The 15,000-nt window shown below is 39.2% G+C and overlaps 2 protein-coding genes across 6 annotated transcripts in view; one reads left to right on the top strand and one right to left on the bottom strand.

Moving 5' to 3' along the window:
* The window catches only part of LOC138024101 (thioredoxin-like), a 10,690-nt gene extending 237 nt beyond the window's left edge, over positions 1 to 10,453 (top strand). For 2 of the 3 annotated variants that reach the window (XM_068871204.1, XM_068871203.1), the window contains 6 exons: positions 1 to 71; positions 5,160 to 5,256; positions 6,211 to 6,315; positions 7,934 to 7,993; positions 9,523 to 9,588; positions 10,031 to 10,453. The exon at positions 1 to 71 is cut by the window's left edge. In XM_068871204.1, coding sequence (XP_068727305.1) covers positions 5,230 to 5,256; positions 6,211 to 6,315; positions 7,934 to 7,993; positions 9,523 to 9,588; positions 10,031 to 10,099 — 327 coding nt within the window. In that variant the 5' untranslated portion in view covers positions 1 to 71; positions 5,160 to 5,229 and the 3' untranslated portion in view covers positions 10,100 to 10,453. Of the gene's footprint in view, positions 72 to 4,865; positions 4,995 to 5,159; positions 5,257 to 6,210; positions 6,316 to 7,933; positions 7,994 to 9,522; positions 9,589 to 10,030 lie in introns of those variants that run through there. The other variant, XM_068871205.1, reaches the window with a different exon arrangement.
* Positions 10,107 to 15,000, bottom strand: part of LOC138024100 (uncharacterized) — a 15,258-nt gene continuing 10,364 nt past the window's right edge. For all 3 annotated transcript variants that reach the window (XM_068871202.1, XM_068871200.1, XM_068871201.1), the window contains 5 exons: positions 14,989 to 15,000; positions 14,309 to 14,549; positions 13,492 to 13,590; positions 12,223 to 12,314; positions 10,107 to 11,400 (listed from right to left, as the gene is read on the bottom strand). The exon at positions 14,989 to 15,000 is cut by the window's right edge and continues 829 nt beyond it. In XM_068871202.1, coding sequence (XP_068727303.1) covers positions 11,296 to 11,400; positions 12,223 to 12,314; positions 13,492 to 13,590; positions 14,309 to 14,549; positions 14,989 to 15,000 — 549 coding nt within the window. In that variant the 3' untranslated portion in view covers positions 10,107 to 11,295. The remainder of the gene's footprint in view (positions 11,401 to 12,222; positions 12,315 to 13,491; positions 13,591 to 14,308; positions 14,550 to 14,988) is intronic.

The following is a 15,000-nucleotide window of genomic DNA, read 5'->3' as shown; positions in this document are numbered from 1 at the left end:
ACACCTGCCTCCGTTTTTTGCCATCACCAAACATCACTTGATATTAAACGGCAAAAGAGTTTACCGAAAAGGTAGGTTGTGAGTTTTTAGTCCACGTTTATGTTCTCTCTATCTCTTGTCAATGTTTCTATTTTTTCTGGCCTTTCACTATCCTTTTAATATACGCCTTTGCTATTTTAAGTCATCACGAAAAATGCACCGTCGCTGATATAAATATACCGCCGCTATAAATGTTATTTCATTAAAACTCAAGGAACAACACAAAACTAAAATCTTAGCTTAAACCGCGGGAGAAGCCTATAATTAATTTTTTCAAGACGAAATATTAAATTTTTGGTTACCGGCTTAGAACTTTGAAGCCGTAAAAATACTGTATTATGTGAAATGCTTGAGTTAGTTTTCAAAACCTTTGCTAAACGTATGCAAATTTCATCGTTTACAGAGAACCTTTCGGGGAAAAAAGGTTCAGAGAAGTCAATCTTTGATATATTTTTAGGTTAGCGCCATTTAGGAAGCATAGGGTTAGCATAGGGCAGATTGCATATATCTAGCGACTTATGACTCGGCAGAAACGAATCTTTATTAGAATGAAAGGTGAATCATTAATTATACAAAAAACTGCATTACTGCCTGACAGCCGGACTTGAACATGGCCGTCAATCGTGAAATGAGAGAGTATACGAAAAGACAATCTTAGCACGCTTTTAACTGAAATCATTATGGCAACTTTCCATCCTTCGAAAAACATTAAAGGAGGAAGGCCGAACAATGTGGATTGAAAATAGCCATGATAATAAATGGAAGCATTGTTATGTAAAAAAAACTCGTGCGATAACATGCATGAACTCTGTTAAAAACGCAGTGACAAGGACATCAAGCTTTCCTATACCTGGGGTCTTTTTCTCGAAAGTTCCGATATCTTTCCGGGCCAGGGGCCCGTTTCTCGAAAATTCCGAAACTTTACGGGCCATTTTCGGGTGTAATAATTTCATTTCTAGGTCAAGAACGGAGAGGATTTAAGTTGTCAAACTTCACAGTCATTTTGCTTTTTATTACCTTGAAAACGTGTTAAAAGATCAGCTTTTCAAAAGAAGCGGTTGGCAGTTTCACAAATTGCTTTTCGGACCCGACCCAGCACGACTAGTTTATGAGAAAACGGCCTTTGAAATGAGGAGGAACAGATATTGACGGTGGACTATATAAAGTATCTAGTATTGATGTATAGTGTTGGCAGATAACGTTGAGTACTGTATTGCATAAGGAATTTTAAGGGGATTTTTTATTTAGTGTACTTGGACACGGAATTGTAACCAAATGTCTAGTTACCAGTCCCCCTCCAGGACCTCGGTCACTATATTTAGCATTTTCCCCTGATTTGCATTTATTTGTTAGGTAAAATCTAAAATTTCAAATTACGGCATTGACTCTGGCGCTTTCCAATCCCTTAAGCAAACACAGATTGATTCAACTTGACTTAACGTGGAACTTCTTTGAGTACAAAAGCACTAAAGCCTGGTTTTCACTAACGACGCAATCACAAAGCGCAAGCAGAAAAGCCCTTATTTTACCGTGAAAACGGGGTTGATGCAAGAATAAGCACAAGGATCAAACTTTTTTCCTTTTCCTTGTGCTTGCATTCATGCTTGCGTTCGCTTGCGTCGTGTGAAAATGAAACGCAGCGTAAGCACAAGGAAATTTGCTGCGTCTGCCCAATTAAAGCACTCGTTCTAGATTCCCTGCGTCTGAACATTGGAACAAAATGGCTGCTTTCGCTTGTGCTTTCGTCGCTAGTGAAAACTAGGCTTAAGATACTTACTCCAACCAATCGCAACAGGCCTAAAGAGCATGATTTGGCAATCAGAATTTCTTGAATTCCATGTAACTTGCTTCAATCTTGAGAAACGCACGCGTTCAATGTGTGATTGGTTTAATTTTAACTTTCGGTGATGGGTCGAATCATAGTTAATAGAGTGGACTGGTTTGGAAGCTCGGCAAACATCAAAGGAGCAAACAAAGATACCAAGATTTAGGTTGGAAAATCCACGACCGTGCACAATCTTTTGTTTTGCGCTCATACACTATGCATGGTTACGTAACCAACACGTTTCTATTGGTTAGTTCCTCAGTACGGAGTAAACAACTATTGTGTTTTGTGCACGGTCAAGGCCAAAAAACAGAACAAAAACCCACAACAAAGAAATTTGTCGGGTTTCCTAACCATTCCCCTCTATTAAGTATGGTCAAATTGTCCGAAATTATACTGGAGAAGAATAACTCAGACGAATATTTCGTCTACAATTCGTCTAAATGATCGAATTTATATTTTACAATGACTGCAAAATTCTCGCGCGCTCATTGGCTAATTTTTATTGTCAATAAGGGGACACATGAATTTATAATTTATGCGATAATGACGCGATATTGCTCGCGTCAGATTGAAGTTTCTCGCATTTTTGTCGCGCGTTCTTCTCGTGTTTTGACTTAATTTTGACCCCTCTGCCTTTTTGTTATTGTAAAAAACAAATTGATCTCAGCTATCGCCTCGTGGATCCACATCTACTTTGACAATGTTATGACGAAATTCATGATCAATAACAGGACAGACGCATGAAAAACTGACATCAATTTGTTAACTAGAGACAAATCACTCGTCTAAGACGGATATTTCGTCTGCAATTTGTCTTCATATAAATCCGGTATTTAGACGAATTAGGGACCAAAATTCGTCTTCCATATTGATTCGTCTGTCAGCAGCTAACCGAAGCTAACAACTAAAGACGAATTTTGGTCCACAATTCGTTTCGTCTAAACAACGAATCTATATTTAGACGAACTGTAGACGAAATAGCCGTCTTAGACGATTTATTAGGGACCTTTAGATCGGAGAACGAGGGCGACTAAGAGTACGATTTTTCTTTTCTGAGCACGCGCACTTCGAAAAATATCGGCCTGATATCGGCCTTTAAACCTTATGCGCATGCCCGGTACGGAGAACTCGTACTAGTAGTCCATCTCGTCCTCCAATCTAAAGGTGCCCATTAGTTTATCCAGTACAAATCGGCCATCACTGAAAGTAGAGAGATTTACTTACCTAATCAGTTAGCGTAGTTAGCAACGCAAAACGAAGACAAACGCAAAATTACTTTCAACACTCAAATGAAAACCGATGTGTCACTATAATTATAACAGTTTTCTAATTACCCTCTGTAGTTGATCCTCTTTTATATGATCCCACCGTTGCCGCAGGACGCGAGTGTGTAACGCGTGGAGGTCACAGGATTTCTCAGTGCCTGTTACAATTTACGTATGAATTTGCAGGGAACCATTTCTTCTTTTCTTCGGTCGATGCACCCAACATATGGTAGCCGGGCATTAGTGCCCTACGAAATTTGCGCAAGCGCAGATCAAATACCTAAAGCAAGGCCTTGCTGTATTGGCCGAGCGAAAGCGTATCGCTGGTCAATACACCTTGGCCTCAGTTTCAGGTTTTCATTTGAAGACCGCACTCTCGGTTGTAAGTTTACAAAGGTACAAACTGGACGAATTTCGAAAACAATTATTAAGTCCTATGTAAAGGGCTATAAATAGCTATCGCTTACGAAAGTTTAAGACTTCCTCTCTTATTGCTTCTTCCGCATTCAGGAGCTCTCAACGTTGAATCTCGCTTTTAGATCTCAACACAACAGTTGGACGAATTTCGAAAACAATTATTGAGTCCTATGTAAGGGCTATAAATAGCTATCGCTTACGAAAGTTTAAGACTTCCTCTCTTATTGCTTCTTCCGCATTCAGGAGCTCTCAACGTTGAATCTCGCTTTTAGATCTCAACACAACAGTTGACTCGACACGAAACACGAAATGTGAAGAAACACCTTTTTTTCACCAACGAAACCGATATCCTTCTTCGTATCAGCCAGGCTTTTTCTCAGAAACATTTCGCAATACTGTCATTTCGTCTTTCATATGGTACGCAATGGTGTGAATTCGATCGAACGGTACGACGTTTGCGCATGCGCGTTCACATACAGACTTTATTTAGACACGGAACAAGACATCAATTACAACGTTAACTACTTTACGGTAAGAAATAAAAATAATTAACAACTGTTTTAAATGACTGCAGTGTAATGATTGTGGCTCAGAAATCACAGCTTTCCAGACACTTCTTGAATCCATGTCGAGTCGTAGCTCCAGAGAGCTGCCCCGCTATAGCCACGAGCCCATCTGGAGCGTGCAACTTCCATACAGCGTCTGTGAAACGGCGTTTTCACAAGTAGGTTTATTTTTAGACTAGCCCTTCCTGCGAATTAGGTCAAAAAACAACGGCAGTTCCGGTTCGGTGACCCTATGACGTCAGCTTAATTTCTTGTAATTGGTCATCGGGCTCCTGTGGGAGTCTAATTAGCGGGAAATTCAATCTAAAAATAACCTTACTTGTGAAAACGCCGTTGCAAGAACACAATAGAGTTGTAGGCTCCAGATGGGCTCCTGAGCAAATTAAATTATTTATGAGGTGGAGTCTAGTGGTTTGGCTGTGTATACCAAATATTTGAGTGCTCGAGTCTCGCGAAACCTCGTACCCAGTATCTATACTCTTCTCTTCCCATGGAGCGAGAGAGAATTAACTTTTTTTCAAAGTACTTGTTTGAGTCTCCCACTCTATGGGAAGAGAAGAAGAGAGACTCTGGGAACGACACACAAAAGAGAAAGCGGCACCCACTGACGTAAAAGTCACCCGAAACAATACCTCGGCTTTGAGCTTTTCTTAGCATTTGACGTATGGCGGAGCGGAAAATCACAGAATACCTGCATGCAATAAAAGCCAACGTATATAAATATATCTTGCACGTGTGATTATGTAACCTAACAAGGTTTAGGTTTTGTAGTGAGTAGCGAGTTAGCAAACTCAAATGCGGGCCACCCATGCAAACCTGATGTGTCGAAAATTGTGACAGTCAACTTTAAAAAAACAGTATGAAAGTGGCTTTGGTGTTGTGAGTACTAGAAGTTCCAGTCTATGCGAACGCACAAAACGTCAAAATTCATTAAACGTCATAACTAATACCATGCTCACCGAAGCATGTTCATTTGCATTGGAAATAGGTTAAAGCTAATTTTATTTGCATTAAATCACACACAAACTTCATTTCCCTTTCCAGGTGAATCAACTCAGTTACGATAAGAAGAGCTGTTCTCGGTTTATCAACGACTGCGAGCACAATCTAAATCATGTTGCTGACGTTTTCGGGCGAGAAGGTAACTGCTTCAAATTGATACTCCTGAATGTCTTAGTATTTTAAACGTTGGAACTGTGTTGTGCGATACTTAAGGGCATTGATGTGGGTCCTTGAATGCAACAGAGAGATATTTTTAAATTTCTTTTGCAAAGAACAGCTATTCGGAATAGAACTAACTACCTAACTAACTGTCCTGTGCATTCCAATCCCTGGATACTTATTCGAAAGATATCTTTTATCTATTCGCCGGAACAAACCCAAAAAGAAAACGATTGGCATACATGGTCATACATACCGAGAAAGTTCGTATTCCAGGACTCCTTATACTAGATTGATCATTAGGTATGAATTTGGCATTCGTGAGTTTGATGCCGGTAGCTTTAGTAAAAGAAATAGTTCTCTTTTAGTTCGAAGCATTTACCTGAGTCAAGCTTTACCAAAACATACATGATTGCGTAGTCAATTACATAAGAACATGAACACTTCTGTCCGTGTAATTATCAAAATTACTGACGGTCAGAACGGACTTTTTAAGATAACAGTTTTAAAATGACAATTACAGCTCTTCAATCATCATCGAAAGAATCCAGAAAACTTTCACTCAAATCAACTTCCTTGGTTGACGTCAACTTTTTTTGTCGCGTTTAGCTTGTTTCCGGAATCGAATCTTGGGCCAATATCAACGCATTCACGTCATCGATGTCTAGTTTACTATGCGACTGTCACATAGTTGTCATGTATTGAACACGATATAAAACACTCTTGTCGGACAGGACGCGGAATTAAGTAAAGAATAACCTGCGTAGCAGGGGGATTTTATCGCAGCATTATTTAAACACTCGCGAGTAAATTGATGGTTGCTAAAGACTACGGAACAACCATCGATTTACTCGCACGTGTATAAATAATCCCGCGATAAAATATTCCGTCAGCTACGCAGGCTATGAAATGAAAACAATCCATTTCTCCTCAGGCTGCGTACGATGATATTATCGAAAAGAACAAAGACAAGCTGGTAGTTATGGATTTCTTCGCCGAGTGGTGTGGACCGTGTCGTAAAATGAAACCTTATTTGCGGGTAAGCTAGAAAAAAGTACGTCATAGTAGTGATAAAATGACAGCTGTAATCTTAATCAAATAACGCCCAACCTCAACTAAAGACATGCCATCATATGAACGTGATAAATGGTCCCATCCCTAAAGATATTCAACCACACAATGATGTGAGGCATAATATACAGCACCATAAAAAATGTACCGTTCAGTACCTTTCATTTGAATGGTCAACAAACTCAAATGTTAGAACCACCGTGTAGAGCATAATAAACAGAGCCATAGGAAAAGACTGATCAGCAGCTTTCATTTGAATGGTCACACTTAAGGATTACACCCACAGACTCAAAAGATAGAGCCACCTTGTACAGCATAATAAACAGCACCACAGGAAAGTACTTCTCAGTAGCTTTCATTTGAATGGTCACACTTTAGGATTTCAACCAAAGACTCAAAAGTTAGAACCACCTTGTACATCATAATAAACAGCACCACATGAAAGTACTGCTCAGTAGCTTTCATTTGAATGGTCAACAGACTCAAAAGATAGAGCCACCTTGTACAGCATAATAAACAGCACCACAGGAAAGTACTGATCAGCAGCTTTCATTTGAATGGTCACACTTAAGGATTACACCCACAGACTCAAAAGATAGAACCACCTTGCACAGCATAATAAACAGCACCACTAAGAAAGGCTAAAAAATGGTGGTGCAGTGTCTTAAAACCTAACCAAAAGAATGGTGCATCCACTACATATACATACATAGGCCACTTTAGGATTACAGCCACAGACTCAATTTAAGTCAGAACCACCTCATACAGCTTAATAAACAGAACCACAGGAAAGTACTGCTCAGCCCGGGGAAGTTGGGGGACTTAATGGAGCTTGGGGGAAAATCTCGCCATACTAGTTGTTACGCAGTAACCAACGAAGCAAAAGATGACCCCATGCATCCAGAGAAAGGCCAAACCACAACACCCTACAGCGTACCCTTTTCGAGGAGTGAATGGTGTCTTAAGCGTCACACACTGAACTCAATGGGAGTGGGGTAGTGCTGGTGCAGTTGTGAGAGCACTCGCCTTTCACCAATGTGACCTGGGGCCCGTTTCTCGAAAGTCCCGAAACTTTACGGGTCATTTTCGGGTGTCACAATTCCCTCTGTATCTCAAGAACAGAGAGGATTTAAGTCGTCAAACTTCACAGTCATATTTCTTTTTGTCACCTTGAAAATATGTCAAAAGATGGCTTTTCCAAAGCAAGCTTTTGGCATTTTCACAAATGGCTTTTCGGGCCCGAAAAGTTTTCGGAACTTTTGAGAAACGGGCCCCTGGGTTCAATTCCCAGACTCGGGCGTGAAATGCGTGTTGAGTTCAATGGCTCTGTATGCACTCTGCTTCGAGAGGTTTTTCTCCGGGTATTCTGTTTTCCCCCTCTCCTCTGTGATTTCTTCCAATGAAGAGCCAATTCTGTGATTTAAAATTTGTGACAAAAAAGGGATGCAATCGATCGGCGGTTTCACCGAAAGCAAAATAATTGATGGAGCAGGAACTAAGAGCCAAAATCTCGAGCGTGCAAGTCACCGTTTCAATCACAAGACAACACAAAAGTACCAATATGACAATTTTCCTTTCTTTTGTAGAGACTAATAGAAGAGTACCCTGACGTGGTCTTTGTTAAAATCGACGTTGACGAGAATGATGTAAGTGTTTTTATTTTTTGGAAAGCAAGCTTTGGGGCAGTTCAAGGTAATATAAATGTTGTAGGTCAAATCTATTTTCAGGTTGAATCCGTTTTTACCTAGGTTAAATTGGTGATCATTTTACCTAGGCTTAATATGCACACTCTACCTAGTTTAAATCAGCTTTCCACCCCCCCCCCCCCCTTCCAAAAAAAAAAAAGGATTAAAAATACCTCTAGCTTCCCTCCAGCTCTGTCTTGCGCATCTCAACATCTTATCACCTTATCGGTTTCTTTATTCATTCACCTATCCATTCAGTCTCAACATTACAACATAGCAAAGGAACAAAAAACTGTACTATGCGCTTACTACCTCACTACAACGATAAACATACTTAAACCAACACAGTTCTTTTCATCATTTACTTTTGAAAAATAAGTCATAATTGATACCCATGTATAATAACCAAAACTAATCCTAACCTGACCCTAATCGTTTTTTAGGCTTAAGTTAGGCTCAAAAAAAGTTTCGTCTATTCATCTGAGTGCATATTCAACCTTAGCCTGCTAGCACGCTCTTCCGTTGAAAATGGCGCGCGGTCGAAATAGTGTTTCGAGCGGGCGCCATTTTCAACGGAAGAGCCTTACTTGTAGGCTAATTCAACCTGGGTAAAACGAGGATCACCAATGTAACCTAGGTAAAAACACATTCAACCTAAGACCGGATTTTACCTGCAATATCAATACTCTCCTTTCACGAATTTGTTCCGTTCCGGGTGGGCAAAATTTCATATACCGGACTAAAATGGCAGAGGACAAAAGAAGCATTGTTATTCTGATTGGGCCTTGCTAATTACTGAAGTATTGTTTTGTTTGCTTTGTTCTTTTGTTTTATGGACACCAATTATTTCAGATCCGGTATATGAAAGACCAGCCTTTCGGGTTACCTTCACAGACTCAGTTTATTCGTGAATCCAGTTTCTCTTTCTCATCAAAAACCCAAAATTCATCATTCAATTAGGACACTTACACTATTTTTTTAAATAGAAGTTTATGACTTAATTTAAGTGACCAAAGAATGTACTGGTCCTTCTCCTTACACATTACCGATCATTTTTAACCACTTAATAAATTAATTACTCAGTTTTTAAGGGAACCTCCACTCCGACTGATGAATTATATTAAACCTAACAAAATGTTTGCAATCAAATTTGCTCAACAATTTTCTCAAAAAAGTGTTTGGATCGAAAAAAAAAAGAACATTAGTATCCCTTGTTTTCACTTTCAAATTTCCTCGGCGCCGCCATCTTGAATAATTGTGACGTGTTACGGTTGCCCTTATTGTGCTACGTGTTAAGGCGGCGCTCGGGAAATTTGAAAACCAAACTAAACAATTTTGGAATAGACTTTTTTACAGTTATGTGCTTAGTTACTTGGCCTTTAAATGAATGTGAGGCTGGTGTTGACTTTTACAGCCCTCCCTGCTTTTCTTATGTTAATGAAAAATGTTTAATTCACTAATTAATTTATAAGTATTTCTATTTGTTTTAGGAAATCTCGGAACTAGAAAATGTAGAAGTCATGCCTACCTTTGTCTTTTACAAGAACGGAGAAAAGGTAATTTCAATCTTTTTTTTTAACCACATCAAAACTTAACTTGGTTCTACAGGTAAATAAAATCAGTATTAACTTTTAAGTCGCTGGACAAAACACCGTCTTAAGGATAGGGCCTACTATTGTTATTGCGCATACGTTCTGCGCATCTCCAGATACTCGGGTGTCCTGCGGAAGGTGCTTGTTAATACAGGGATATCTTTGCGCGGTTCAAAACTATGCGGAGAAAGCAGAACTTAGCAAGTGCTCTTGGTATCCAAAAAGAAAATTGGGGGTAACTATGCATTTTTCAGAGATAATTAAGCTTCAATTTGGAAAGGAACGACCTACATTGCTTTTTCTGCATATTCATAAGCCACGCAAAAATACCTTTGAATTTGTAGGCACCGTCCTTAAGTTTAATTTTCGTGACCATTTTTGTTCTCTCCTTAACCTTTTCTGATAGGTATCCTCATTCTCAGGAGGCGATAAAGACCAGTTGGAAGAAAAAATTCGAGCGTTAAGGCAGACTTGATGATTCAGTCTATAATAATGAGTTTATAAGGGAACAAGCGAGTGGAACAACAAAATTTAGTTTATTGTTATTTTGCGCAACTTCTTCGTTATACTTGTCTCAAGCTTCTTGTTCATGTTATTTTAGGGTGTTTCGGGAAAATCTATAGCCTCTTTAATGAAACTCAACTTGATTAGTAGTTTTGTAGATTACAATAGCTATTTACTCTAAAAAAGGTTTATTTTTTTTAATCAGCCGATAAATTGTGGACACTAATTTTTTTAGAAGCTATCTGAGACATTTAGTTTTAAAGGTTTGTTAATATATTAGATCACTAAAAGATGTGAGTGTGTTGAATAAATCAGTCAGAACAGATTTGTTATATTTTGAGATTCGCATTTTTGCTTGTTTTTATTTTACTTTTGACTGTTTACTGTTATAGAATTTTTAATTTGATGAATTCGAGTTAGGGGCGGATCCAGGGGAAGAGAAGAGTTGAGTGGGTTGCCCCTCTTCCCTTGAGGAAGTTTTATGTTTTATGTGACGTCACCCACTGCTTTACAGTGTGGATATTCTTAAAAAAAAAAACAGCAATATACAAAGCAGATTATGATGTCATATCAGTTCAAAAATAAAAAAAAATGCATGCTTCCCGCCAGCTCATCCGTTGGATCAATAACAGCTGCCAATTTGTGTCATTCCGATCACATATAAAACGTTAAACGTTTAACGTTTTGCAGACCAAAGAAGTGGTGTCACTTGAAGGTGGGAATGACGTGCAACGTACTTTTGTACGTACTCAACTCGAAGCAAATACTTAAATCGACTAGCATGTTAAATGTCTCTGATCTTGAATGGTCCCTTATACATCTATCTTTAGGTGTAAGTGATACACACAATATCACTGAAAGATTATGGTATGGGACTGGCTCGTCTTTGGTCTCGCCATGGTCATTGGAAATCGCATACCGATCTTTCGTGAACGTTGTCTCTAACTTTGGAAGTGAATGTGAATGTGTATATCGAATATACATAATAAATTTATAGTGTACACACAGAATCTATTTAGATTTGATTGAGAACCACTAGAGCCCCACGTTACTAGAACGTCGCATCGTGTCTACTTAAATAATTAGAGCAATACGCGAAACAACGGCGTTATGTCTTTGTCACCAATAGCTCACGTATTGTTGGAGTTCCTTTGGTGACCGCCGTCATTATACCACTGTGAGTGCTGTAGAAGGCAGTTCCCCAGCTGGACTGGTATCGGCGAAATTGTCTTTTAAGCCTCTTAGCCAGAAAGTTGACATGGCGCCTTTCCCCTGCGCGTGAAAATAACACATTATGATTATGTATAGTTCAAACACAATAAAAGAAATACATGAGGCGTAAATACACAAATATCCTGTCAGGCTCTCAGTTCAGTGGTGGGGACGACCGGAAAAATGGTCCAGGGAAGCGAGCGCGAAGAAAAAAACCGGGAGGGAGAGGGGAGAGGGGAGAGGGGAGGCGCCAGTACTCCCTTGTACTCCATCCTTTTTTTCTCGCTCTCGCCTTTTCCTCGATCCGGACCATTTTTTCGCTCGTCCCCACTAACTGAGAGCCTGGAACAAGCTAATACACTAACCACGCATTAGACAAAGCACTAGACAAATTTGTCTAAAGTGCAAAATACAGGGAGAAGTCGTTCCATATCACTGAATAACAATATTCATATTGTCACAAATTTCTTCCCTCAAAAGTTTCAGACTAATTTGCATATGGTGCCTCGAGCGACCCTAAATTCTGCAGTTGCTCCGCAAATTTCAATGACTTTCCTTTGACAAACAAATTCAATTTGTGAAGATGGCTTCCCATAAGCAAATTCAAAATGGGCGATGGAGACATGACAAGGATAAGATTGTTCGTAGTGGACATTTACTCAAAGAAAGAGGCGTGGTCTATTGATTAGAACACGATTGATTTGCAGTTGCCCTGCGTTCCAATCAACTCTCTGACTACTGGTTGGATTTGTTTTTCTGGCCTTGAATTTAACTTCGCCAAGCCTCATAAGGAGCTAATCGGTTGCGTCCTGCCAGTTCATGCTTACAAAAGCGGAACAGAATTTGTTTTTTTATTAATTCTACCACGCTGAATTTGCTTACCTTAACATCCATATGGCATCTGAATGCCATATAAAAACCTCCAATTCTTTCCAAGACATCTTTAGTGTTTTGCGTTATTTGGATCGTTTGGGCTGAAAAAGAGAGGAAATAACGGTGTATACTTTTGATTCTAAGGATAAACTCTCAAAGAAGCTCTCAAAGCGTTGTGCGCTTTTTCAGTTAAATTTTGTCCTTTTTGGGTCCATGCACGAAATCACGATGCGTTAGCCAAAGCTAGCTTAGTCACGTTTGCGGGTGTAATCGTAACTTCACTTCACTTCACTTTAATGATAAGTGCAACCTACAAGTTTGTATATATATGCACAGCGCATGAGAATTACATTTCCTTGACTAGGACCTCGAAAGCCGCGATGTCTAAATTAGAATTTACTACAAAAGAAGGTAATCTATTCCACAGCCTAATTGCTCTAGGCAAGAAACTAAATTTGAAAATATTGGTTCTAGCAAAAGGAACGTTAAAGTGTTTATTATGCATATGGCGGGAATGTCTTGAGGGTTGGGATAGATTCTTTGTTGTAACGTGTGACCATTCAAACGAAAGCTACTGAGCATTACTTTCCTGTGGTGCTGTTTATTATGCTGTACAAGGTGATTGTAACTTTTGAGTCTGTGGCTGTAATCCCGGTTGAACCTGACCATTCACTAATGAAAGCTACTAAGCAGTGCTTTCCTGTGGTACTGTTTATTATGCTGTAAAAGGTGGTTCTAGCTTATGAGTCTGTGGGTGAAATCGTCAAGTTTGGTCATTCAAATGACAGTACTAAGAAGTACCTTACTGTGGTAAAGTCCGTTGAAAAATGAACTCAAAGCACCGTAAAATATCCATCACCTCATTTCTATGTTAAGCAAATCTGCCTCCTCTTCAAAAGTGAGTCTAAGTGCGAAGTTTTTGTGATGGTAATTAGTTCTACTTTACAAAACTAATTTTCATAAGAAAAACTTCGCACTAAGACTCGCTTTGAAGAGGAGGCAGACATGAACTCGGAACTGGCCTATTACAAAGAACCCAATACTATCACAATTTTGACATACCATAGTGAACTTTGAAAAAGGCGAGGCGGAATGAAAATACGTTATTTTGTTCGTGAATACACTGAATGCGTATTCAGCGCGATTTCTTCCGAACAGTTTTAACCAAGATTATCAGTAGTCTCTCTGGTTCTCAGTTCTGCTTTTCGTAGAGTGTTTTCAATTTCGGCCTGAAAGAAAGCAAGAAATCTCATTTTGAACAAATTATAAACCGCTTACGTTCTCCTGTTGTTTGCATCCTGGAGGCTGTGTTAACAGTATCACCAAACAAGCAGTAACGAGGCATTTTGTTCCCCACTACACCAGCAACACATGGACCTACAAGAATTACAACAACGACAGGACGAAAGGTTATTTGCTTAATGACATAGTTATAGTATTTATGCAAGGCATTTGCCCTTTTAATCAAAAGAAGTCTTTCTCTAGTTATGCTATCGATCCCATGTTGACGGACGAAAATAACAGTTATGTGCTAACCGTGAGATTAAATCACACGGCAAATGAGGTGGATTTAGAAGAGCAAACTGCCAATACCTTTAATACGGCACTTCTCTAGAGAATCATACAGCAGACAACTGTGCTCTTCATGTTTTTTAAGTGATAGCTGGATGCTCTTCACTTTAAATATTAGCGAAATTCTATCTTTTTGATTATCACCTTTTTGTTTATCTAAATATACAAATGGTACATTTTAAAAGATTACTGTTTTTTCTTCTTATTATTATTACTTTTATTATAATGATAATAATAATAATAATTATTATTATTATTGTCATTGTTATTATTATTATTATTATTATTATTATAGCGTTCTCTATCTCTATTGTGTCCTGAAACTCAAACTTTGATTATGATTATTATTATTATTATTATCTCTGTTGTGTCCTGAAACTCAAACTTTGATGATGATGATGATGATTATTATTATTATCATAATTAATTTTATTACTATTATCTCTATCCTTTATTATTGCATTGTGTCCTGAAACGCAACCTGTGATTCCCCTTCCCCCATAACTTCTCAGCGGTTACTTACCTGTGTGTATGCCGATACGGATTGCTAATGGCTGGGAGAACTCTGGAAGGCTCAGCCCCTTGACGACGCTTTGCAGGTCGAGCGCCATCCGGGCAATCTGGTCAGCGTGACGAATGCCATTTCTGTGGGGAAGTCCAGATACAACCATATAAGCATCACCGATTGTTTCTACCTTGTATACGTCATAGTGGCTGATTCGGTTGTCAAATAAGCCATACACTGCGTCAAGGAGGGCTGTCACCTGAAACACACGGCATACTGTGATCGAGAATTGTTCAGGAAGAACTATTAGCAGCTGACCCAAGGATGAACCGTACAGCGCCTGAAGGAAGAGCATAAAGGGGAAGAAACAACTGGCCCTGTTTATGATCTGTGGTTTATGGTCTATGGTCTGGTCTGTGGTCTAAGGAATAGATTATGAGATCTTGCCTCTGTCAGCCGCTATGCGGTACATGTATAATCCCATAGTACAGCACTACAAGCAGATGTAAATAGCTGGAAGCTGATATTGATAAGGGAGGCAAACATGAGTACCCGAAGAAACCCCTCTAGTCAGTTAGGGAAAGACTGAAACTCAGCCAACACTAATGTGACCGTAGAGATGGAAGGCACAGGGGAAACATCATTGGGCCATCCCTTTTGGGGATTGAGACAACATTGGTTGGTTCACTTATAATTACCTGCAAAGGTGC

Source organism: Montipora capricornis, chromosome 11, assembly GCF_036669925.1.
Source record: "Montipora capricornis isolate CH-2021 chromosome 11, ASM3666992v2, whole genome shotgun sequence".
NCBI classification, from domain to species: domain Eukaryota; kingdom Metazoa; phylum Cnidaria; class Anthozoa; order Scleractinia; family Acroporidae; genus Montipora; species Montipora capricornis.
Note: the sequence above shows the minus strand (reverse complement) of the source record. Positions and strands in the feature narration are given on the sequence as shown.